The 27703-nt window shown below is 39.3% G+C and overlaps 1 protein-coding gene across 4 annotated transcripts in view; it reads right to left on the bottom strand.

The window, feature by feature from the left end:
• LOC149805995 (ubiquitin domain-containing protein UBFD1-like) overlaps positions 1–25084 on the bottom strand; it is a 49769-nt gene extending 24685 nt beyond the window's left edge. Inside the window, exons 1-2 of one of the 4 annotated variants that reach the window (XM_089950814.1) lie at positions 24884–25084; positions 72–236 (exon numbers count right to left, since the gene is read on the bottom strand). In XM_089950814.1, coding sequence (XP_089806940.1) covers positions 72–225 — 154 coding nt within the window. In that variant the 5' untranslated portion in view covers positions 226–236; positions 24884–25084. Of the gene's footprint in view, positions 1–71; positions 237–24464; positions 24674–24883 lie in introns of those variants that run through there. The other 3 variants (XM_089950810.1, XM_089950811.1, XM_089950813.1) reach the window with 3 other exon arrangements.
• Positions 25085–27703: the final 2619 nt, after the last annotated feature.

Below are 27703 nucleotides of genomic sequence, written 5' to 3'. Positions count from 1 at the left end.
ACAGAAGGCTTTCATACATCTACTGGATATCTGACTAAGGGTAGGGTTAATAATTGTCAAAAAATGATTACTGTGTGTGTCGTTGCTTGTGTATAGATCAGGGTCTGACTGTTGCTGTGAGCTGCTTTCATCTCCACCGGGGTCACTGGTCTCTTGTGTGTCCACAGTTTCTACCTTTTCATTTGTCACACAAGTATTGCCACTTTTGTTTGCAGGCTCCATCATTGCATTTGCTTCTAGATTATAAAAGAAAACAGCATAAAGAAAGAGAAAATTAGTTACCTCTTCTAGCTGCAGATCCTTAAACTATCTAAAGGAAAATCAGTAAAACCAAACTTTGCTACCCGCAATGTAAGAACAGAGTTCCATTTATTAACTGGATGTAAATCCTCTTAAAATCGTTCATCCTTTTACAGGAACACTGGAGATTACAAACAAAAAAAAAACAGCAAAAATCTCCTATAAGTCACTTTGTGACAGCCATTATAATACTAAATTGAATTTAAGCTACATATAGATTCATGGCTAAACTGACATGTCATAACAAGACTCTAATGGCACATCAACACATGTAAGGTTATATTGTGTCAAGTAAAGCACCCTGCACTGAACGAGACCCTAAAAAATACCTTTTCTGAGATTCACCATTATATTTCAGCATATTCATCAGTTTTCATCACCATTCAACAAAAATCTTCATGACATTCCAGAACATCCTAGCAACCCTGATTTAGGTCATTACCTGAAGGGTTGGGAACTACTGTCTAAGATGTTTAAGATGTGCTGACCCAAAAATTACTTAAGGCACAAATATTCTGATTGCTTCTCAAAACATTGTATCATAAAGCTCAAAATATGCAGCATCTTCTTTTCTTAATTTGTTCTTCCTTTCTTTTTTCTTGTCATTTTAGCAAGCTAAGAGGCTAGCCCAGGACAAGTTTCAGTTTGCAGTGAGAGTAAATGGTCAGTTCAGCAAGGAATTTCATATATACAGTAAATAACTTTTATTCTGTATTTGTACTTGTTGGCATTATTCTTCATTTTCATCAAAATTTCAACTGAGATGAGTTGCATTTTAAGATATTTCAGTCAAAAGCAAACAATGTCCTCAGTTTTATTTCAAGATGGCAGAGCATTGATCATTTTTTTAATACATGTTCAAGCATTTAAAGATAAATTTTGTGGACTATGAGAACACATATTATTCCATTACTGAAACAATAAAAATTTTAATTTCAATGAACCAATGTAAAGACTGATTAAGCGTGATTACACTGTCCATGCTACTTCCAAGGAATGAAACCAATAAATCTCAAGTAATGTTCCAAAGGTTGTGACTGTGTGTCTGTGTGTACTTATGTAGGCCAGATGAAAGCTGACTATAACAATGAATTTGCTTCTACTTATATTTTGTATTCAAAACATATTCAAGTCAAAATGAACTCCAACCAATCTGTAAGGTAACTAAGACAAAAGATAATCACAGGAGTCAAACAAATATCATATGTGCGATAATACAAATTATTATGAATTTTTTTGCCCACATTAACAAGTTTTTATGCTCATATGTAAGTTTTGTTTAAAGTAAGCATAAAAGAAAGCAAAAGTATAAAAAATTTAAGTAAAGAAAACTGTATAGTTCTAGTCTTAGGTGATTTCAACTTACCAAAATTTCCATGGGTAAATAATTCACTAAATATCACACAGGTTATTGATAACATGGGTAAGTAATTAACTAAATATCAAACATGTTGTCAATTAGCATCAGCCTAAGATACTTTTATTTAAAATCTTACAGTTTAGTCTCATTCCAATGATTACTAAGCCAACATGATTTGGAAATGTTTGACAGTTATAACACTGGTTGACAGCCAATGTCTCCCACTTATTAAAAAAACAGGTATGCAGTAATCCCCATCTAGCTATCATCCCATTTCTCTTGTGTTCTCTGTCAAGGCACTGAACATACCAGTTTCGAATTTTGTAAAGCACTAAAATTGTAATGAAATAAAATGCATGAACTCCAACATGGTCTTTGCAAGAAAAAAGACCTTATGAAATACAACTTGCCACATTGAATGAGGAACTTGCAAGGACTTCATATACCTTGGTTTAAGTAAAGCCTGTGACAAAGTTAACCAAGAAAAGACGGTTCATAGACTTTACTTCCATGAAAAAAGAAACAACACTAATAAATGGATTCATGCTTTTCTAAATGGAAGATTCAATGAAAAAGTTACCACCTTGATGTTTATTATGGAGAAATTCAGACAATGTTTCAATAATCTTTATTCCATTATAAATGTTTACAAAGAAGAAGAATTTATTATAATTTTTTCTGCTATTTTCCATATGAATCCAAATACTCAATTTTTTGCTAATACATTCACACTAGCTGATGAAATTTTGTATTTTCCAAAATGTTCACGACTGCTGGTCATGTCCAAAAGGTCTAATTTTATTATGACAATGAAATGCACGAATCAGATATTGGGAGTTTCTAAAAAACTAACTTGTAGATAGGCTTGAAAAATACTTTAACTTAAATTCATACAGAAGGTCATGGATACTGACCTAGTAAAACATTTGAGATGAACAATTTAACAGGTCGGAATGTGACTAAACTATTTGATTTTCACTGGTAAAAAGTGATCACCATGAAAACAACTGACTCATTCTCCAAATGATTGAAACAAAAATAAATTAAATAAATTTTATATTTTCATAACTATGTCTTTACACTACTGCAGAGTAGAAACACGAGTATTATGTCAGATAATAATAGTACATCCCTCTCCATCTACAACTTAAATGACTGTTCCAGCGGATGATAAAAGTACAGCTGTACATGTAACTTTAGTATCACAATGTGACAAGTGGAATGTGTATTTGAAGCCACTGCCTGCATTAGTAAACAGAAAACAAAACCGAATTAGGATGAAGGGGGGATGGGGTACGTAACTCAGACAATTTGGGCATGATACTATTTTCAATCGGTGTGTATAACAGTCAGCTTAGCAGGTCTATTGGTTTTCCTTAAACAGGGAGGTAAAGTAACTGATTAATAAATTTGGATGAGTAACTTTTTTACCACAGCAATTGGTATTTGGGTGTACAGATGACTGGGAAAACATCTGTTCACTATTGTTTATACTGGACTAAGCATTGATTGTACACAGGAGGTATTTAAATCAAGCTTAAAGAAGACTTATTGATTTTATTGCTGATGGTCCAAAGATGATTAGCTTAACAATTATCAGCTTTTTAAACAGCTAACATCTTTAAAAACACAATAACGAGCATTAGTGATGGCTTTCTCTTCAAAAATACATCACATTTTACCATATTATTTAACCAAACTCATGTCAATTATATAACTGAAAATCTGAAGAAGTGAGTGAAAAAGAAATGAGGGGAAATTCCAAATATAGGAAGGATTACACAAAGAAAAAGCATCGAAACATTATGCTCAATTTTTGCACACTTGGTGAAATTTTCAGCATGATGTTCTAGAAATCAACATGAATCCAACCATCATGTATCCTAAATAGGCCCTGAGATAAAAATATTGTTATCACTCTGAACCCTGAGATAAAAACATTGTTATCACTCTGGACCCTGAGATAAAAATATTGTTATCACTCTGGACCCTGAGATAAAAATATTGTTATCACTCTGGACCCTGAGATAAAAACATTGTTATCACTCTGGACCCTGAGATATATTTTCATGATTCTAAATCAGTCCTCAGGATAGAACTGTTATTATCCTAAAATAGATTGAGCTAAAACTATTATCATCCTAAAATAGACCCCAAGATACCACTATTATTCTGATCCCAAAATAGACCCATATATAGAACTATTATAATCCAAAAACAGACCCTGAGATAGAACTATTATTATGATCCTAAAATACACTCTGAGACAGAACTATTATGATCCTAAAATAGATCCTGAGATAGAACTATTATTACGATCCTAAAATACACTCTGAGACAGAACTATTATGATCCTAAAATAGACCCTGAGATAAAACAATTATTATGATCCTCAAATAGACCCAGAGATAGAACTATTATTATGATCCTAAAATAGATCCTGAGATAGAACTATTATTACGATTCTAAAATACACTTTGAGACAGAACTATTAAGATCCTAAAACTGACCCTGAGAAAGAACTACTATTATGATCATTGTGAAGCATCAAATTGTTTTTTGCCACTTTTTATTTCTCCTATGGTCTCAAGTTGTATTTGGCTTGTCCATGGATATCTAAACTTGGTATATAGCCACTGGAAAGGTTAAGTTTTACCTATTTTAATATATGCTTGTAAAGTGTGGGCCCCACATTTCCAGGTTTTAGAAGATGAAACTGACAAAAATCCAAAATTATGCAGCAATAATTCTGAGATCCAATTAAAACTAAACCAATTTGAAGTATGACCTCAATACATTATTAGTTGTCTTGGAAAAGATGCAGCTCCAAAATTTATGGAATTTTTTAGACTATCAAATGCAGTGAACTACATCAAATCTGTTAACTGAAAATATACAGACACCAAAGCAAATATAGCGACCAAGTTACTAACGAAACTGCCATTTGAAATGCCAAGAAGCTGGCATTATTTGAGACCCCCTAGTGAAAATCTAGTTACAGTGCCGAAAAAATCAGACAGCCCAATGTCCCTCTAATTTCAAATTGGGCCCTGCCTGGATTCTTAAAAAGGTGCCCATCGGGCTTGTCAAAAAGACACAAATCAAATTTTAAGAGAAATCTTGGACTGCATTGATGAAATATGAAAACATATTTTCAGGATGACATACCTGCCATAACAAGGGGCTATCTAATTAAAATCAGATCGCAACTGTCTGGCGTGAAGAGGAGATCTGATTTTAATCAAATTGTAATATGGCATGTCATGCTAAACACAAGATTTATGCTCTGAAATCCCTTGACACAAGTGTTTTGAGTAAACACAATTTTCAGTCATCTGCAAAAACAGAAGAAAAAAATGTCCATTTTCAGTGTATTCCCATTACATGTAGCATATATAAATGGTGAACAGTCATGATTGGAGCTGATATAAGACTATCCTTTGAGCAATTTAAATAGCAGTAATTAAAAGGTCAGGTATAAACACCCATTAAACATAGTACTTAATTGGCTGACAACAGAGAGTGAGAGGTGTTTGAAGACTGAAGTGGGAGAGCCCATTATGCTAATTTGGTAATTTGCATAAGTACGATCCAAACAGGGTACAATCCAATATACAGTAGGTTGTTGTTGTTGTTGTTGTAGGGTTTAACACCATTTTTCAGCACAAGATAAGCTATACATGGCAGCCAGTATTAATGGTGGAGGAAGAACCTGGGAAATACCCGGAAAGAACCACTGACCCTCGAGAAGCTACTGGCAAGCTTTCTCACATACCCACATTGGCTGAATCTGAGACTCGAACCCACACAGACAGAGGTGAGATGGCAGTGATACGTAAGGGAGAGCACTTTAGACCACTCTGCCACTCGGGGCCCCTATACAGTAGGTAATCAGATGCTAGATGAGTGCAAGAGAACAAAAGCTATTACCTATCATTGTTGTGAATGAAAATGTTTAAGCCATATGTGTTATAGGTTTCTGACAAGCTTGTGAAGAGTGACATCATTTCTTTGAAGTTGGGTTTTACTGCATGTATAAAACGCAAAGCATGATCACTTCAATTGTCAAAATAGTGTTCAAGTGTGATTCATTTCTGAAGCTGATTTAGGAAGCAGTTAGCTATCAATAATATCAGCAAAGCCCAACAAAAATTAATTTCAGATCTAGTCGATGGAGTTTTATTTTTTTAAGCACGCCAGCAAAATACAAAAATGGTCTGGGAGAAACAACTGATTCTTTATACATACTGCAAACAACATACTGAAATATGTCAACTTGGTTCTGACCAAGATTCTCTCAGAGAATCCAGCATTAGCTTGAACACCAGGACCATAAAGACTCTAGTGAGAATAGTGATGAACACTAATGACACTTGCATTACCTTCAAATCATCCACCTACTGAATTTATATTTGAACTGTAGAAATTGCAATGATGTGTGACAAATAATATTAAAAAAGGGGAAACATTTTGGCATGTGGAAATTGGAGTACGGGCTTGTGGTACTTCAGTCAGGGCTTGTGGGTTTCTTAAGTCACAAGCCCTTGGCCTTTGTCTAAAAATTATTTTCTTTGAGCATTGGGTTAGAACATATAAATCAATGAATGAAATGACTAAGTTTAACACATATTTTATATCCTCAAAAACTGTTTTTCAAGATCAGTAGGGGGTACAAACAAATGGGAGGATGTGCAAGTACTATAGCAAAAACAAATTTATTTCAAAAATAAGTTTTTACTGTAAAGGATGATATTTTGCAGTGAACAAATGTCATAAGATGTAGCACAAAACTAGCAGCAGAGGGGGCGAATCCTACAAAGGTCTAGAGACCACCAAATGATAAAATAAGCCTTAAAAAAAAAGCTAATCCTACAACAAAACGAGACTTCCAAATGCTAAAATAAGCCTTCAGAAAGGGGGGGGGGATTCTACAACAGCAACGAGACAAAAAAACGCGACCCCCCCCCCCCCAACTTGTTGTCGCCGCCCGGGGCTGCTCTCTTCGAGTTTCTCACGTTAACCATACAATGTATCAAGTCCGATACGGTATCGTGTCCGCGGGTCGTGTAAATTTATTGTCACAAATCCATGCCCGATAATTAAATCGCAGGTTATCAAATAATGGCAAATATCGGAGAAGCACTCACAACTAGATTGGCACGACAACGACTAGCCGCGATTAAAAAATTTATTCCGGTCCATGATTCCGTTAAAGAAAAATTACGAGCAAGACAAGAATCGCGAGTTGAGTTTGCAACATCTGCGGAGGAATTATTTAAGCCTATTACAGCAGCTACTGGTGAAGTTAAAACTGCAATTATAGGAAAACCTGATCCTGCTGACCCTACCAAAACAAAACGAGGGTTACTTCAAGCAATAGAAGAACTTAAACAACAGGCAGATGCAGGTGCTGTAGCTGATCCAGGTGCCGCCGGAGTAGTGACAGTTGCTAAGGAAACATTTATTAATAAATTTACCGAAGATGGTATTACTGAGATAAAAAATATTCCACTTACTAACGTAGATGAGCTTAAGGAGTTTTCTGCTTGGATTGTCTTAAATTATCCTAACCGGCAGGATTTTCTAAAACCAGGAGCTGGCTCGGGTATGACCCAGGGTGAGTGGCGGGATTATGTTTACAAAGTAAACCGAGACATTCCTCGAATATCTAGCACTGATGATACCTATAATTTTATAAAAACTGGCGTAATTGGGGTTAATAAGGAACTAAGAGACACACGAATGAAGGCAAAGGAAGAGGAAAGGCAGGCAAAAATTCAGGCAAAGCAGGCAAAAATGCAGGAACTGGAAATGAAAAGGGAGGCAAAAAAACCGGCGAAGAAAACACAAGCTCAAATCCTGCAAATGACACTGCCCGATCCAGTGCCTGAATTTTTATCGCGTGAACCCGTGGTGGCTAGCGCTTCCGATGATGATGATTTTACCACTCCTGTTTCGTCACCCATTTCGTCGCCCAAACCAACATTAGAAGAATTACACAAGGAAAAAAATAACCTGGAGAAGGAGCTATCCGATCTTTTCAAAAATGTAACAGAAACAAATAAACTTGATAGAAGAATTTCTAAAAATAGGGCTGCATACAAAACCGCACTTGAACAATACCAAAAGAAAAAGGAGGAAATTCAGAAAATGCAGGAAGAAATTACTGAATTAGAACAACAAGAAAAAGAAAAAACAGGCAGCGGATATAATAACCACATCTGTCCTGATAGTGTCATCAACGATGTGTCACGGTTGGAAGTTCTCATAGGAGGAAGACGTGCCGGAAACAACTCTCCGGAAATTATAAATGAAGCCGCAGATATCTGTCAGAGACTATTTCAGCGTGGTATTATGGATATTGGCGTTTACCGGGGACTCATTGATGAACTTGCGGATGGTTACTACAGCGACTAATAAATTTAGTTAGAGAAACAATAATTAAATAAAATGATCGTGCACAATTCTCAACCTAGACACGCTAGTGTGTTACCAGTCCGCGTAGTGAACTCGCGATTACCAGTCTACAGAGCAACCTACGGAGATGGTCTCGGTGATACAGTTACTGGTTTGTTTTCAAGAATAGCCCCTAAGGTGTTACCGATTGCAAAACAATTGTCGATGAAAGCTATTGATGTTGTCAAGGATAAAGCCCTTGGATCTGTTGGTGATCTCGCCGGGAAGGCATTCGCGTCAATCAAGGATAGACTGTTACGGTTAACTCGTAGATCAAAAAAACCGCCACCGGTGAAACTGGCCAGTACTGAACTTATGCCCGCGGACGTCAGTAAAGTAATAAATCAGGCTGCCAATCAAAAACTTGCAGAGCTTGTAACCCAAACACCCGAACAAATAAATACAAGCCTGATATCAGGAAGCGGATTTCGTTTTAGAAGACAATAATTTTATATAATGTTCAAACCTATATCTGATCCAGCGTTCGACATGGATGCACCAACACTAAAAGATGAGTCCGTGCGCGATTATCAGTATTATTCTTATGAGGCAACAGTACCTAATCAACGCGGACGAATTGAATTACGAGTCCAGGATACAAGTAGATATTTCCTGCCCGCTGAAGCATTTCTTGAAGTCACGGGTGAACTTGTAACAGATGTTGTCGCTAATACAGCATACGGAGAAAATGTTCGAGTTGGTTTTGTTAATAACGGTATCATGGCGCTGTTCAAAAGTGCTTCATACAGCATTGACGGAAGAGAAATTGAAATAATTCAGGATAATGTCGACGTTGCTACAACAATCCTGGGATTAGCGAGATACTCAGATGATTACACTAGATCAGCTGGTCCGACTATGATGTTCGCTAAGGATAATTCTGATCATCCTGAACATAGATCTACTATTCAAGTACAAACAGCACAAGGCACTGCTACGGACCCGCAACCGGCTGGATTTCCGGCCAGACCAGGTGCTGCATTTCCAATATTAAGGCCTAGTCCAGATTACAATTTAGGTTTTGCTACACGTAAATTAATGTTATCAGGTGAACGTAGGAGATTTTCATGCGCAATTCCACTGTCTCACATCTTTGGATTTTGCAGACATGTCAGAAAGGTTATTTTTGGAGTCAATCATACAGTTGTACTTAACCGAAAAAGTGATGACGTTGACGCCATCTGGCGAGAAGACGGTGTTGCTGGCGGTAAAGTAATATTATTCAAGCTTGCTTTGTGGATGCCAGTGATGTCCCCATCGATCACTGAAGAGCAACGATTACTCTCTTTCATGGACACAGGCGGTAAATCACTGATATCGTGGTTAACAACATCAACAGATTCCATTCAAGGTGCCGGTCTCGGGCAGTTTACGTGGCACATAGCATCACAACAGGGAATATCAGCGCCGCGACATATTTTTGTTGCACTCCAGAAAAATGCGAGGTTGACTTCCCAACTACAGAGTCATATGATATTTGACAAACTTAATGTCTCTGAGGTTTCGCTGCGGATAAACGGGCATCAGGAACCGTCCGAGGATATATTAATAAATTATGAGCGAAATGAAGTTGCACGGGCGTATCATCGTTTGATGACATTTATGGGACGTGATCAAAATATTGATACCGGGTTGCAGATATCACAACTGGATTTTACAACGCTGTATCCGATTTATTACTTTTCGCTGGAACATTTGGATCTAACAAAACAATCTGTCGTTGATATACACTTCAAAGCTCGTGTAGGTGAGTTTCCCGCCGGCCCGCCTGCTGGTTTTAGAGCGATCGCTGTCATACTCTCCGATAAAGCAATGCTGCTTGAAGGTGTTGGCGGACGAATGAGGGTCATCGACGCTCCAATCGAGAATATGTAACGCAATTAAAATCAAACTTAGGATATAATGTCATACAGTCATGTTAATGTCACCTTGACTTCCGGTCAAACGAAGAAATTGCAATCAAAGAACGCAAGCACGTGCGGGACATCAATAACACTAAAACGAGATCAGATTACTGGTGGTCCAGACAAGCTGTCGTTGACTAATACTCAGCTTAAACATTTTAATAAGGCACTAACAGCAAAAACCGGTGTCCGACTTGATTTCTCTGCTGCAGCTATCAAGGACATGACTAAAACCGGTGGAATATTTCCTCTTCTCGCAGCAATACCGGCGTTGATTGCCGCGGCAGCACCAGCCGTAGCAAAAGCCGCAGCACTCGGTGCAGTTGGAACTGCAGCTGGAATGGCACTAAAAAAGGCAACGGGAAAAGGATACAAAAAAAAGGGGAGATCCGCTCGCGGATCAGGGCTAAGACTACCGGGAACTCCCGCATCATGGTATCCAAAAAAATTCTAACGCTGAAACACAAAGTGTCCCCGATGTTGAAGCTTCCAGCTTCTAATTTTGATTTACTCGATGCAGTTAAGCGATTGCGTATAAAACATTTCAGAGGAGTATTTATGCGAGATCAATTACCGCAACAACCGAATAATCCAGAAACTGGCATTATCAATCTCGACAACAAAGACGGTCCTGGAACTCACTGGGTTGCTTACGCGATCGATCCACGCGGAATTATTTATTTCGATTCGTACGGTTTAGCACCGCCAGTTGAGTTTCTCAAGTATGTCCGTGGAGTGCCTCGCACTCTCAACAGCAGATTTTCTAATGTTCCAGTGTGGCAGTCGACGTTACCAACACAAACATTAATTGATCCGCCCATTTGTGGGAACGAGGTTTTAAATGTTCTTGATGCAATCTCAAGAAATCCAGCAACTCCTCCGCATCGAGTAGTGTATGAATATACCGCATCGAGAAATGCTTAGCATTTTCATGCTCGCATTTGAAAAACAGCAATAAGAATAATGGTGGATATTTACGGAAGACCTTTCACACGAAGAGGTAAACCAGGCACAGATGTTGATCTCTCAAAATATGCGACCCGAGATGAAGTCGATAATCTTTTGAATATAGCTGGAGTTGACCCAGATGAAGTTGCTATTTTTCAAGACAGGCAAGGAAAACTAAAAACTAGCAACATCAAGTTGAATGATTTAATTCGCAGAGTTCTTGGAGCTACCAAGGATAACTTCGTTGCATTTAGTGATGGCGGCCGGATCAAGGACTCGAACATATCAATCGCAAGCATCAAAGACAGTATTGATAAAGGTGTTGACAAGTGCGTGAAAAAAGCCGGCGACGTAATGACCGGCGAACTCAGCATGAACGGCAACAAAATAACCGTTCTAAAAAATCCGGAAGGTCTCGAAGATGCCGCAAATAAACAATACGTCGACACGCAGTACCAACTCGTTGCTGGCCTAATCATCGACAGAGTAATAAAATCCGGCGACGTAATGACCGGCGAACTCAGCATGAGCGGCAACAAAATAACCGCGTTAGCGAATCCCGAATCCGACCAGGATGCGTCAAACAAACAATACGTGGACATCATCAACGGTAAACTAAATACGCTGCGGTCAGAGTATGATGTTCACGTAAACGGGTTTAAAAGACTCCAAAGAAACTTCGCAAAAACTGATGAGACCGTGGATAAGTTCTTTGGAACTCCCCCAGACGTCGATGTGAAACTCGCTGATGTAAAGACCGACATCAGCACGATCAAACAAACACAGCAGGATATCGTATCGGGAATTCCTGAGATCGTTAACAAAACCAGTTTGATTAAAGTTCCCACTGGAGTTACTCCCGGGCATATCACCAACATCGTAATCACGGTATCATCGGGATTCGCAACATGGTCCCGACAGAATAACACTATCAAATACACAGCAACGGTCACTGGCGTGTACAGGTTGTCTGTGTTTTCAGCCGCTAAATTTGAAATCTTCACAACGTTTCCCTGGAGACATTCCACCGATAAGTATTCCGGGGTTGTAACTATAATACTAAACAGCGGAACCGAGGAAACATTTATGCTTGAAGCCGCAGACAAGAAATTAACCGCGACATCTTACTGGTGGTGTTTGGAATTCGTCGCTGCAACGCCTGAGTTGGTGACCGCGTAATTGAAAATCGGCAGCGATTTTTAAATAAATGTCAACGTTGAAATCCGAAACATTTCCAGATGCTCAACAATATCGATATAATCAAGTCCGTGAGTGGCAATCTGAGTTAAAAACTGTCATCGAAGTAACCAGTCGAAAGGTAAAAAAATACCGCAGACGCATAACAGTGTTAGACATTATGGTTTATTCAGTATCTGCCGTTGTTGCATCCGCGGGAGTAATACTATCAGCGGTCACTCCGGTAACTGCAGTAGTCGCTGCCACGATCTCTGTTTGTGCGACCACAACCACGGCAGGAGTTTTCGGCATCATAGCAAAAAAAATATCCTCGTGTGCTAACACGAAATTACACGATTACACGACAAAATTAAATACAGCCACGACCGCATATCAGAAATTATCATCGCTGATATCATCATCGTTAGACGTGCAAAGTAGCGATGCTGCGTTGATATCAGATTCTGAATTCAAACTAATGTCAGATGCGTACAATGACTATTTGAAAACTAAACAAATAAATAATGTCACTGATGGCAACGCCACAGGAACTGCTTCAGCAAATAGTCACAAACACAACACCGGTAAGGACCACAATGATCTCAGTGTCCTCGACGACACCAGAATTCGGTATTAATTTTCGAACTCCAATTCGTGTGAGTGAAATCGCATTAGCAAAGCTCAGTGTGTATCACAGCTGGCCCAATATCAGGTCGGCATCATTTGGTGGTCAGCAGCCAAATAATTCGTTTGTGTTTTCGTGGAAAACCAAAGCCGACTCTGACGAATTCGACTGGGATACAATTACGGTACCCACTGGGAGTTATCAGATCGAAGAAATCAACAATGAGATACAACGCCAAATAAAACGAATCACCGGCAAGGAAGCCAAAATATCTATAACAGCTCATGAACCAACGCTGTCTGCGGTCATTGAAATCTCAACACCGGGATACGCCGTGGATATTAATAGCAGCTCAATCAGGTCTGTATTAGGATGGCCACAAATACAACCGGGGTTTGAACAGGGTCCACCAGAACCTAAAAAATCGGATTTCGAGACCGATAAACAAGAACTACACGACATTTTCGCACGACCAAGAACCGACAGATTGGGTAGACCTCAAACTCCACCAATATATGATGATGTTTATTTCATGGATACCTTCGAAGACGGGTTGGGGTTAAGGTTCTACCGAACCGGGTACCCTGGTTCCCTTAATATACACGTGACCCTGGTAGAAAATATATTTGATCTGATCAAACAATATCATCAAGAAGAGCTAAGACTATTGCGGTGGTATTTTCAAGAGTATATTTCTTCCAGTGATAAAATCGCGACTCGTAATAAAATTATCACTACCATAGAAAAACTAAATAAACTCGCATCCTTGATGGAAAAAACAAATCAAATAGTAATTCAAAGATTTTTGGTTGATCCTACCCCGGACAGAAGAATAAAATTTGCGACGTTGAATAATATCCGTGTGGAAGATATTCCGGGGTTTAAACTCCCTGGATATAATGTGCCCGAGTTAAAAAAATCAGTCAAGGATCTCATCGAGAAATCTTTCGAAGATATTCTTGCCGCGTACACGCGAACAAAACCACAACCTGTTATTTTAAGACACGACAACAGCACTACCGGGGACGGCAGACACATCTCCGTCGGGATCGTAAATATCACAGATGTTATCGCGGTCAATCTTGTATGTGACGTCATCGACGGTAGCTACAGCGCTAGCGCTGACACTACGGCCCAACAGGGGTTTATCCTGTATACGTTCACACCAAAAGACCCCCCTGGTTTTCTGATTGTGCAAGAACCAATCAATGTGGTCTATCTACGGTGTAATAATCCGTGGTTGTCAACGATAAATTTCAAACTCACCGACCAACGGGGAAATTTGTTGGACCTGCGTGGCGAGACAATCTCGGTGAACTTACTGGTGAAATCCTGAAAATGCGCAAAGCACATTTTGGAAATGCTCTGCATCACTCGAACTCAAAGAGTTTCACACATTTAAAAAAAAACGGTTGTATATAATGTGTGAATACATTCACGCACGAGTTCATATTCATGATAAGCAAATTCTTCACGAAGCAATAAAAACCGCATTTGGAAACGCTAGCGTTTCTGGAAACTCAAAGAGTTTCTCGGAACAGTATTTCCCCGTTAAAATAATCGTTGACGTGTATGGCAACGAAGACTTCTTGTTGACGTCGTCACAATTGACGCAGTTACAGCAAAATCATATGATCACAGCTTGGTGTCAACGAGAACAGATTATGAACTATTCTCATTGTTGTATTGATGCGCCCGCGCTCGAGCAAATTCTGAAAATGTAAAACATTTCTCTGGCGATGCTAGCATGAGAAACTCTTCGAGTTTCCACGCTTGGGCAAAAAAAAATGTATTATTTTTTTTTTACCGTGAAAATGTACAAAGCGTGAGACACTTTCATACTTCGTCGACGGAGTCACAAACACTAGTACCCGTAGGCATTTCCGTGTCAGAACTCGAAGAGTTTTCGGAAGTGTTAGCGTTTCCAAGATTCTTTATGTGACCTTGTAGCCGTCGTACCCTGGTGTTGATTAATTTTCGAGTCTCATATTGTTGTGACAATTCAAGCCTGATCTTCTCAACTGCGCCGCACAGTGGAACGAATTCAGATACCTGATCGTCAGTTATCGACGCAAGTGACCCGTAAACGTAATTCTGTATATTTTTAATGAACCTATAACACGCGGCGAGATTGTTCTTGCCGGCGCGCTCATTCAACGATTCAAAATCTGACATAATTGTTTCAGCGTTTAGTAAAATATTAAAACCACGCTGTTGCAATTTTTCGAGTTCAACAATTATGACATTTATGTTTTCGTGATTCATATTATTATATTTTTTATATTTTTAAATTGCATGAGAGTGTTTACGAGTTATCGTCGAGGATAAGCTGTATGTAGGAAAATGAAATATATTGTTTGAGCTTTTTTGAAAATGCTGTTTTGTAGATCCCATTTGCGACTCGTTGTACCGAAGGTTGACAAATACCGAAATATTTGCCAGCTGCGGCCATTGATTGAAATATCATTTCTTGGCCCGTCTCTGTATTTCGAGACTTAACAGCCCGTTTTCCAACTGTTTTACAATGACCTGTGTTACCCAGTAAGCAGTTCTTGCGTTGCGTGACCATCCGAAGATTGTTTATGGCATTATTGGTCGGATTCCCGTCAACGTGGTCAACGACAAGACCCTTAGGGATCAATCCATGGAAACATTCATAGACGAAACGATGACAGAGATAATCTTTTCCTCCAGCATGGAATTTTAGATAACCGGTATTGGATACAACACCGATTGGTTTCCGTCGCCGGCAGTGTCTGACTGTACCATCGTGTGACGCTTCATAATTTGGAATAGTTGGATGTGGAACAAATTCTTGTTCGGGGACGAATTCTTGATTCATTATACTATAAGCAAATCATTTGTCTAATTCATAATTTGTCTGAAAACTTATTTATGTAATCACGCTCCGAGAGAGTGTTCGAGGCTGGATATTTTTTATCATAATACCGTTTTAGTTCTCGATAGCGTTTTCCACCACACGCTGAACATAATTGCGTTTTTCCTCGTACTCCAATGCCACATCTGATACACGGTATCGGTCCTAGACTCCCACCGCGGACCTGTTGAGCATGTTGTCCACAGTATTCGCCTCTGCAACGTCTGTTACACGGCGCTGATGAATTTAGTTTGATCCACTTGCATGAGAAACTCTTTGAGTTTCCGTTCATTATATATAATATATTTGTCTATTTAAATACTTGTCTTAATTATAATAATGAGTTTTGAAAGACTATCCAGAATAAAACCCGCAGGTTCTCGATTCGATCTTGACCGGTTAACCACTGATCGTCGACGAAGAGAGTTAGCAACGGTAATTGGTGTTATCAAGGATGCCAAAGAAGAGTTTCGTCGTGATGGTGCCGCACACACGTGGTCTTCGTATAAAATTATCCCGGAAATGCAAAGCATTTCTCCTCGAAGAGTTTCCCGTGAAAACTCCTTGAGTTTCATCATTGATGGTACCATCAACGATACAATCGCGCGTAATATAATTGAGTATCTCGACGATAGAAGATATTTCGTGCAGATAAAATTTATTGTTGGAGTCGACGACGAGGGAACCCGAAAGTGGATTATCAGAGACAAACTAGACCCTGTTCTTGATCCGCGCGGAAAAACCATTTTGTTGAGCAAAGACTCAAACCCGGGAGTACTTGTTGGGATTGATAAACCGTATTATGCCAGAGCGTATCCTGTGACCGCGGTCGTTTATGGAATTTATCCGATAAAGAAACCAAGTGTCGATAAACTCGCCCCGATGAGGGTGTCGCCGTTGACAGAGTCAAGGATGAATTGTGTAGCTGAGCGAGTAATGGAACATTTTAAAAATGCACCACGTGGAAATGGTCTAACCGAGATCAGAAAAAATAAAATAACAGAATGGGCTAAACGAGTAGCGGATACAGGAGCGTCAATAAATGATGTTGCCGCGTTGGAACGCTCGCTGAGATTTCCTATAACGGTTTCATCGTTAACCGGTACGGTATTGTATGCGTGTAAATACAATCGCAATGGAGCTTCAATAAATATTATCGATCATAACAGTCACGCTTGGACTGACCGGGTTAGAATATTTCCGCGAGACCGTGTTGTGAAGTATTACTCGGGAAATATGTTTGATTGTATTCATCGGATAAGTAAAACCGATCCAGTGTCGGTGTGGTTATTCTCGAGCGAAGATGGAGAATATAATCAGTTTGTGAGACCCGACGGGGAAATATACAGAACGGCGGCGTTACAGCACGAAATGAAAAAACTCGCAGAAAAATATCATGCGACGGACACTGATACGTTACTGCGACACTGTTTTACTGTCCCGGGTGTTGCCGCGCATGTAGCCCGGGAACGAAATTCATGGAGACCAACTCCGAAAAGTTTCCTTGGGGATATCCAACAGAGCTGTGTCGAATACGGACACGGCGGTTTGTGGAATACTCGGTATGATTACCGCGATATGATATCCGTGGACATGACGGCGTGTTATCCAGGAAGTTTCCTTGGGCGTGGAGAATGCAGCGAATATTTTAAACGGTTTGGCCACGTTACAAACTCGATGACAAGAGTTGCTGTAAACGGACCATTGCCTGATTTTGACTTGACCGGATTTGCTTGTGTGTCGTCGTTTAAATTCGCTAAGGATTTACATCCTGTGTGTTATGTTTGGTTTGGCAGACATTTCGTTGAACAGCGATGGGCACCGATAGTGTTATTGCGATACATGCTTGACAGTCGAATACTGTTGTCGCTGACGGTCAGCGAAGCGATTATATGTTATTGTCGTCAAACCGAAGTTTGGTTGCCAACTCCGGTTACGTCACAAGAAGTCATCGAAGATTGGTCACGAGAATATCCAGAAGCTTCTATCGACGATATTATCAAAAATGATGCAAGCACAGCAAAAGATCTAGGACGAAAAATAATAGGAAAATTCACTCAAGGTGGAGCGTATGATCATAAACAACATCACAGTCGATTAATCATGGACAAGACTGAATTGGATCTTGTTGTCGCTGATGCAGCCACGAACAACATGTTCTGTAAACGCGAAGATGTGTTTCTGTCAAACGGAGAAAAACTAGGGACTGTTTTTAGTTATATCGACGGAGAATCATCTCAGTACACACATTTGAGATCTTCGATGCTAGCTTATGTATCCATAAATTTGTTGTCGATGATTAATAGATTCCCCGTTGACGCAGTAAGAGTTGCAACGGATTCATTTTATATTAATAAAAAACACTTAGCGGTGTTGAATAATGTTATATCGGATGATCCATCGTGGGGCTCGTGGAGAATAAAGAATGAAATGTTACACGGATATTGTGAATCAGCTGACGTTGAAATCGTGGATGAGTATCGCAGCGCAGAAATGTCTTCGATGGTTTCGTCGGGGGCAACTTCGTTGTTGCCGCCGGTGCACGATCCTGTTACAAGACACAAAACAGTTTATCTGAACGGTCCCGGTGGTTCTGGTAAAACAACTCGAGCGATTGAATTATTTCGCGGTTCTGACTTGGTCGTGCTGACTCCCACACACAGACTTGCCAGGGAGATGAGACAACGGGATGTTAACGCGTGCACGTATCACAGTTTTTTCAAATACAGCGGCGGCACGTGGACACCTGAACGAATGGGAACGAAATATATTCCCGAGAAAATAATCTGGGATGAGATAGACACTGTGCCGTTAGATATATTAAAACAGTTTCTGGATTGGTTGCTAAAGAAAAATACCGCAGTGGTGATGTGCGGCGATCATGGTCAACCACCGCCATTTACAGGTGAATCTCCACACGAGTGGCTGAAAACTTTTGTAGATTATTATGAGGAAATAACTAACGATGTTAGAGCACTCGATGAAACGCTGAAAGAGTTTAAGGCGTTGATCAGGCTACAAACCAATAAAGTCCAGTGTGAGATAATGCGTGAAATAATTCCAGAGACGGAGCTGAGCGACTTTTGGGAAACGTGGAAACCAGGTGATCTCATAGTGGCAAGTAGAAAGATAGTCAGGGACACACTTCAGCAGCGGTTATTTCAGTTACATCAGAAGAAATTTCCCATGTTGCCAGTGCCGTTGTGTTATAGACCAGCTGATACGCGATTGCAGAATATTGATGTTGATATTCCAGGGCGCCTGACTGCGTCGGGTCCGGAGAAACAGAATTTAGTATTAAATGATATTGTCACAGTTGATGTTGATGCTGTTGAACAGGCACTGAAAATGAGCAAATCCCCGTGGACGCTAGGATACGCTATGACCATCCACAGTTCGCAGGGACTAACTATTTCAGATACAACAGTTTGGATTGTTGATGATCGCATCGAGTGGTCAAATTTAGTTTATTTAGCCGTGTCAAGAGTAAGAAGGATAGGTCAGTTACGAAGAATTGTATTAGATGATGTTGTCAACGACAGCTCAATCGCTGATGACACAATAAGAAAGAAATTAGCCGGTTACAAACAGAGCGACAAAAAAAATGGTAGAGAGTTTGATCCCAAACAAAGTTTGGATGTTGAATTTGTAATACAATTACAACAACAGCAGAATAATCACTGTGCGAGTTGTAATTGTTTATTGCTGTGGCAGTATTCGAAAAACGACCCAAGGCAATTCACCGTAGATAGAATAGATAGCAGTCGCGGTCATACACGTGAAAATGTGATGTTGACCTGTCTTGAGTGTAACCGACGCAGAGGTGTTGCTGCAGTTATTTAAATGATTGAATCACTTCAGTGCGGATCACTTTAGTGATCGGGGTGGTAATTGTGTATCCTCGGGAATCACCTGAAGTTGCTCGCGTTTAAATCCGCGTTGAGGAGCAGTCGAATCTAATCTGTAGATTGCGTTTCTCCCAGTTGATCTGGTTATGCTGGATATCTTATGTGTAGTAACACTCCATGTGGGATCGGTTGCTCTTTTTTTTCCTCCTTCTAGTTCGCCTGGTTCGTATAAATACCTAACGGTGACATTACCCAGCAGTGGGGACGCTAGCGTCCCTGGCTGCGTTGAAACATTTTGTTGCTGTTGTCCGCGTTCACTGACGCGGGGTATATATTTTTTTGTGATTGAATTTACAGGTCTCATGTTTGTTGTTCTGGTAATTTCATTATTCAGTGCGGCTATCACGTTTGGCAGTCTTGCAACCCATTCACGAGATCTCGTATCGTAAATGAATTCCCTCGCGTACTGGTATCCGAATAATCTCTCAGCGAGTGTTCTATTAAATCGCTCAACAATTGCCTGATCCCGATGAATTTCAGTATGTCCTCGTCGTATGGTAACGTTATGCTGCTTTGTCAGTGATGACACCGCGCCCTGAAATTCCTTGCCAGGATCAACTTGTAATAATCGTGGCCAGTTTAGAGGTCCTCGTTGATAAATTCGTTTAAACGCAGAGGCGACTTCGGACGCTGTTTTAGTCGCTAACGGTTCTGCTTCTTTGTATCTACTGGCAACATCAACTACTGTTAGCGCGTATTTGTATATTTTTCTACGGACAGTATCATGAGGCAGGAATAGTATGTCAGCCTGATGAACTTCATTGGGCACACTAACATCAAAATGTGCAAAATTGATTTGTCGAGGTGGTGGTAAGTAGATTTGCCATATTGCTTGTTTTGATAGCCAATTTTTGGCAACCTCGCGTGTTACTGATGCCGCGTTGGCGAGTTTATTAATTGCTGAGTTACCTCTCCAGTATCCGATTGGGGAATAATAAATCGCTTGCATTGGAAATGCTTCCATTGTTATTAATTATCCAGCGCCTAATGCTAATTTAGATTTCATCGCTGATCTTACTAACCAATTAGCGAGTGACTCCTTAAATGATTTATTTTTTATGGCGCTTAGTGCATGAATTAATTTCACATCCGCGATATGCCCGTCTTGTAGATCTTTACTTCGATAAGCAACATCATGTATGTGACACGCTGCGTCGATAGCGTTTATCGGATACTCTCCCGGTTTTGGTTTAGACTGTTCATCAAGTCTGATATCTAGTCGGGTCCCTGGACCGCAGTAATTGTATCCTGGGAGATGCTTTTCTCCGGGATACTTAGCCCAAGGGGTACCTGGAAGTCGTCCGAGGGTTGCTGCAATGTCACCTCCGCTGACTTTGTCAGGCTTTTTTTTTGAAATCTAAATTTTTTTGTGCCACATCGCGCACACTTACCAGAAAGTGCTTGTCTGTTATTTTTTGTTGTAATGGTTGTTATGTCGTTTGTAGGGGTTCGTGCCTTACACTTTACACAATATAAATCCATAATTAATATTCCTTATATACAAATGGAGATCACTGATTTTTCTGCGACGCGAAGGAAAGAACCAGTCAAGCATAATTCCGTGCTACCAAATTCTATCAGAATGATCATCATAGGACCGTCAGGATCAGGTAAAACGCAACTGCTACTGAACATGATAATGAAGTGGATGAAATGGGACAAACTATACTTGATAGCTCCGTCTGTGGATGATCAACGTTGTTATGATGTTATAAAAGATTTTAATGAGAGTGCAAAAGCGCTGAGTGAAGACGGCAAGGATGTTGTTGAATTTATAACTGATATTGAAGAAGCTCCGTCCGTGGAAGACCTTAACGGGGAAATAAATAACCTAGTAGTGTATGATGATGTGATGCTGGACAAGCAAAAAAATCCTGCAAGAATATTTTCCCGGGGTCGTCATAAAAACACTGATGTGATTTATGTTACTCAGCGTTATACACAAATTCCTAAAGTAATTAGAGACAACTGTAATCTTCTTGCGGTGTTTAATGGAGTTGATGTTCACACGCTGAGAAACATTCATCAGACATGGTGTAGCGGTGATATGGACATAAATAAATTCAAAAATTTCTTTAGTCGCGCTCAAAGAACCCCGCATGGATTTGTGACAATAAATTTACACGACCCGCGGACACGATACCGTATCGGACTTGATACATTGTATGGTTAACGTGAGAAACTCGAAGAGAGCAGCCCCGGGCGGCGACAACAAGTTGGGGGGGGGGGGTCGCGTTTTTTTGTCTCGTTGCTGTTGTAGAATCCCCCCCCCCTTTCTGAAGGCTTATTTTAGCATTTGGAAGTCTCGTTTTGTTGTAGGATTAGCTTTTTTTTTAAGGCTTATTTTATCATTTGGTGGTCTCTAGACCTTTGTAGGATTCGCCCCCTCTGCTGCTAAACTCATCAAGATCAAGGACTACATTAGATGTTCAAATGTGTACACATCATCAACCTAGAAAACAAAGAAGCATCTAGGAAAAAGAACATTTTTTTTAATTAATTGAACTTTTTTAACAAAAAGATATCAAATAAAATCTCATAAACCTGTCTTGGATCTAATCTGAGTTTCCTCTTACCCTTCCCACCCCATTTTTGATATTTGGGCATTAATGTTGGGGTGTAGGGTTGAGATTTTTGCCAATCAAACATTTGGAATTCACTGACACCACACTGTGTCAGCACAGGATAACTGCTTACTAGCCAGCCTGGCAAACTTGAACAACCTTTCAACGAGATATACCTGCATGAAATCGATAGGAATATGATTTATTATCTGAGAAATTTTAAGTATAATATTCGTTATGTCTGTAATCTGCTGACAGATGAGATGAAATAAAAGGGTTCATGAAATTTGATCTGGAACTCACCATTTGCATTGCTAGTCACAGGACTACACAAATCTGGCAACCTACATGTCAATAGTCTGGTTCCCTGGTTTTTATGCACTCCTCTATATGAATTCATATGCGATGCATGGAGCATATGAAGCAGAGAACCAGACTAACAAGTCAATGACATCAGAAGTTCAATAGTCATGTGAACAATAAACCATTTCCAAAGTTGTTGTAGGAAAACAAATCTAAAGTATATATGAAAATCATGTATCTTTAAGGAAAATAAAAAGTTTTCAAAATATTTACTCTGAAAGCAACAACCAGAAATCTGTCACTGTTGCAGCAGCTTGTTGAAAACCAGATTTACAAATGTTATACTCGTAATTTCCGAGAAAATAAATCATATTCCCATCAATTTCATGCAAGTATATCCCACTAAAACATCATTAAAGTTTTCTAGGACACGCCACCCTGTGATGACACCACATGGTGTCAGCAAATTCCAACTATAAGATAGGAAAATTACTCTGATCCTACAATCCAACATAAATGTCCAAATATATCTCAACAGAAATATAAGCAACAACCAGAAATCTCACTGTTGCAGCAGCTTGTTGAAAACCAGATTCACAAATGTTATACTCACAATTTCGGAGAAAATAGATCATATTCCTATCAATTTCACGCAAGTACATCCCATTAAAAAGTCATTAAAGTTTTCTAGGCTGGCTAATAAGTCGCTACCCTATGATTAGCTACGATGTCACAGCCTCAACTTGATTTGTTGTGACTGAGGCTACGAACTGATCCCATATCATGTAATGGAGCAAAAATTATCACCACTAAAGTCAGAAAAACAAACAGTGTACAAATCTACTACGTAAGTATTATCATGTTGTGAAAGAAGTTTGGCTTATTTTTAATTTATTAAGCCCTTACACGATAAAATAAATTGGCATGGTTACACTGACCTCACCGTGTCCAACATGACAGATAATTCGAGACTCACCGTCACCCCTTTTCTATGTAAGGCTTGCCAGACCATATTTGGATATTCTACGCTATGTTATTATCAATCAAGTGGCGAATAATTGCTTCTTGGTGGAATTCAAACTTGCAGATAAACCGTATTTACTTTTAATGCACAGAATTTCTGACTCAAACTGTGCCAAATTTGTACAATTTGTTTACGTTTTCCAAAATAAGGCCTCAACGTCCTTACATGGCACACAAACAAATGAGGCTGAGAACGGAAGTAATCATTATTTGAACTATTATGGCAGACGAGATATAAACGAAAATATCGAATAAAAATGATAAACAAGATCTTACAACTATTTCTACAATGATTTTCAATATTTCCGGTATTAAATAAGAAGACTACTAAATTTATTGGATTATATACAAGGAATATGTTCAAATTGTTATTATTGGGCTAAAAGAGCACTGGGTGTGAATCACACCTGGCTTGCTCCATTTACATGTTTATGCTCATGTTAGTATCCTGTCCACGAGGTATGAGTAAGGGTACTAATATTAGTACTACCCTATGATGACACCACATGGTGTCAGCAATTTCCAACTATAAGATAGGAAAATTATTCTGATCCTACAATCCAACATAAATGTCCAAATATATATCAAAAATGGGATGGGAAGGATCAGAGAAAACTGGGTATATCCTGAAGCATGTAATTTGGCAGCGTCAACGTTTGCAGCCATAATCAACAAAACAAGAATCACTGCTAAAAATACTAAACTCGGGCAAATCTCCTAATGGTTTTTACCTTTTTGTTCTTACTCTTTATGGGTTAGTTTTACCTAAGATGTTTTGACTTTATACCTCGAAAATATGTGACATTCAAGAGATCACCTACGACAGCATAATAAAAAGTTTCTTATGATCACTCGTACTTGAAATAATGATGCAAATATTTTCATAAAACATACATTCCAACTAGTTACAATACAAATATAACTTAGTTTCTTTTGTAATAAATTGTTTTGTTTTGCAGTGTCGGCGTAGTTTAAAATGGTTCAACTACAGATGTTGTTTCAATGAACTCCACGCTCACCGATTCAGCAGTTATCTATATATCCCGCGATGACGTTACTTAAATGAACACACAATCGTATTTCCGATTGCTTTAAGTATTGCTTGTATACTTAAAAAGGACGAAAATGAAGCAAAATTGTGATGAGTCAGGACTTTCTACCTTCTGACGCCATATTGAATGTTGACATACTATTTTCGTGACTTCTTTTTAAAGATTCACTTCTGAATATTACGTTGAGATACCGTTACCGGTTTATTATCTGCTGCCACGTGGACTTTCTGCTGAAACTTCGGAATATAAATATTTAATTTCGGACTCACGTGATTAAACCGAAGCCAGTAAAAGAACGACACTTGAATGCTCGTTATATTTACATGTAGAATAGTTTGTGGTGCTGTCAATATGTTTTTGTTGTGCTCTAAAATCTAAATACTTACGCAGTATCAGAGTAGATGTTTTGCCTGTTTTGTAACCTTTGTGTCACTTCCACCCGTTCTCTCCTCTACACTCCCCGCCCCCGGACAATTTTGCCCGGAAGTGACCGTTGCATGTTAATCACTTTTAATTTTTTCCACAAGGGTGTAAGCAACCCAAACACGTGATGTGAGTGAACCAGTCATTAGGGTAGAGTCTTGTATGGATGGAACTGTGCCCCAAAACGTTTTTTAAACGGGGGGGGGGGGTTGTTGTTGTTAAAACACCAGCATTTGATACTACTCGGCAGTGATTGTAGAAACAAATCCTGACGAGCTTACTTCTAGAGGCAAGCATATGATGCCGTTCAATATGCAGTGCGAGTCCAGTACAATGAATGAAAAATCCAAATCACACACACACACACACACACACACACACACTGTAGCAGCTAATGTTTTGCGATCGATGCTCGGGCTTTTGCGTGTAAGTGATAATCAATACCGTTTACTACCGAAACTGTGGATAATCCTTATGCTTTTGAAACGACAATTCGGTTTTGATATTATCACACATATCCTTTGTTATCTCTTTGCCTTTTTCTTCTCCATGTCGATAATTTAAAGTCTATTCTACGATTTGTATCACAATGTGTGATTATACCGCTGTAATATTTTCAATTTGAGGAGTTCATTTATCCTTTTTACTACATTTTTCTATTTTCCCATGTCATTGGATTGTAACATTGTCACAGACATATGATGCCTTAACATCGGTAGGGTTTCTGCTACGACCGCCTTATGTCTATTTAGGCTACTAACTATACAATATGAATCCTTTTTATTGTTATCATAACAATATTTGAAAGCGTTCCATATCTGATATAATGTGTCTGAACCTATTCCATATCGTTATTTTCTTAGACTTTTTTTTGCTGAAACAGAACCAAGCACTCAGTGTATTTCCTTTGTTCTGGAGAAAAGACAATCTCAAACTCAGCCGCACTGATTATTTTATCCTGGATTGCCACCGATTATAAATTACTGATGGTATTCATACCGCTTTGTGTGGCTGCAAGCAATGCATTTCGGAGTAGCCGTGTATTCGTGTATGCAGTCGCATCGAAATTAATTTGTTTTCACCACCTGAGACACTTGTAGCAGCAGAGAGGGCAAACCCTACAACTTTTAGGAAGCCTCCAAATGCCGAAATAACCCTTTTATGGAGGGCGAACCCTACAACTTTTAGGAAGCATCCAAATGCCGAAATAACCCTTTTATGGAGGGCGAACCCTACAACTTTTAGGAAGCCTCCAAATGCCGAAATAAAGCCTTAATCTACAAAGACAACTTTTAGGAAGCTGCCGTTGTAAACTCAATTGTCGCCGTTTTGTTGTCGTCGCCCCCTCTGCTGCTTGCGTGAAAACCCGACCGAGGACATAATTTAAAAACTACTTATACCAATAATGGTACACTCGGAATCTTACACAGCCAGGTTGTCCAGGGAGCGAGAAGAAGCACCTAAGAAATATATCCCTGTAAAGGAGGATTTCAAATAAAATTCACAATTACAGCAAGAAGCTAAGGAAGGTTTTACAGAATCAACTGAACTACTGTTTAAGCCTGTTACCACATCATTATCGCATACTGCTCAGCAACAAAATGTTGCGACAAGACGGCTAGCAGCCGCAGCTGAACGATCCGCTGAAGCAGCTACCAGGGCGGTCACTGCTATCAGGGAAGTTGTAACAAAACCACCCGAAGAAGTTTTCCTAGATGCGTCAGAAGCGCCACCTGAAGTCGGCGAAAAGGAAAAATCCAAACTAGTAAAGGAAAATATTGAATTGATTGCAAAATTTAAGGAGGGTGCAGTCGAAGATATTAAAAATACTAAAAAGAGAGAATTGCCTGGAAAAGTATTAGTTATTATGTCTAATAGATCTAAATACTTAAAACCTGAATTTGAAAAAGTAACTGCTGATAATCTTGTTAAATGGATATATCGCATATATGAAAACAAAAAACAAGCCAGAGATATTGATCTCGAATACAGAGGTTTTGATAGAGAAGTAAAAAGACTTTTTAAAGAAATAAAACAACTAGAACAGTCAAAAGAATCTAAGGTGGAAGGATCATCTGAGACTGCAGATCTGTCAACGCCGTTAAAACAACACAGCCGACCAGCATGAAAAAAAAACATCCGGCAAAGGTTTGGGAAGTGATTTTATTTCTTGCCCTGATAGTATTTTCAATGATGTGTCCCGGCTAGAAGTTCTCATCGGAGGAAGACGTGCCGGAAACAACTCACCGGAAATAATTAATGAAGCCGCTGATATTTGCCGGAGATTCTTTCAAGGCAGTGTTATGGATACTCACATATATCAAGAACTCGTCGATGAACTTATCGATAGTGACTAAAGCGATTAGATACATGGCAACGAATAACATAATATGGTTATGTACAACAGTCACTACTCACCCGTGCAGGTCAGAGCAGTAAACTCACGATTACCAATTTATAGTGCAACTTACGGAGATGGTCTTGGTGACGTAACTCAAAAATTATTTGCGGGGTTAGCACCAAAATTGGGTCCTCTTGCAAAACAATTATCATTGAAAGCCATTAATGTTGTTGATGAAAAAGCTCCTGGTGCAATTGTCAGCGCCGCTTGTAAAGCACTCTCAGCAATCAAAGAAAGATTAGCGCCACTAATGAAACGCAAACCAGTGAAATTGCCAAGTACCGAAACCATGCCCGCGGAAGTCAGTAAAATAATAAATCAAGTCGCAATTCAGAAACTAACGGCGCTAGAATCTGACGCGCAAAGAAATATCATAGCAAAT

Source organism: Sinohyriopsis cumingii, chromosome 2 (genome assembly GCF_028554795.1).
Source record: "Sinohyriopsis cumingii isolate HCF-2022 chromosome 2, ASM2855479v2, whole genome shotgun sequence".
Taxonomy (NCBI): domain Eukaryota; kingdom Metazoa; phylum Mollusca; class Bivalvia; order Unionida; family Unionidae; genus Sinohyriopsis; species Sinohyriopsis cumingii.
This window is presented reverse-complemented; position numbering and strand designations above follow the sequence as displayed.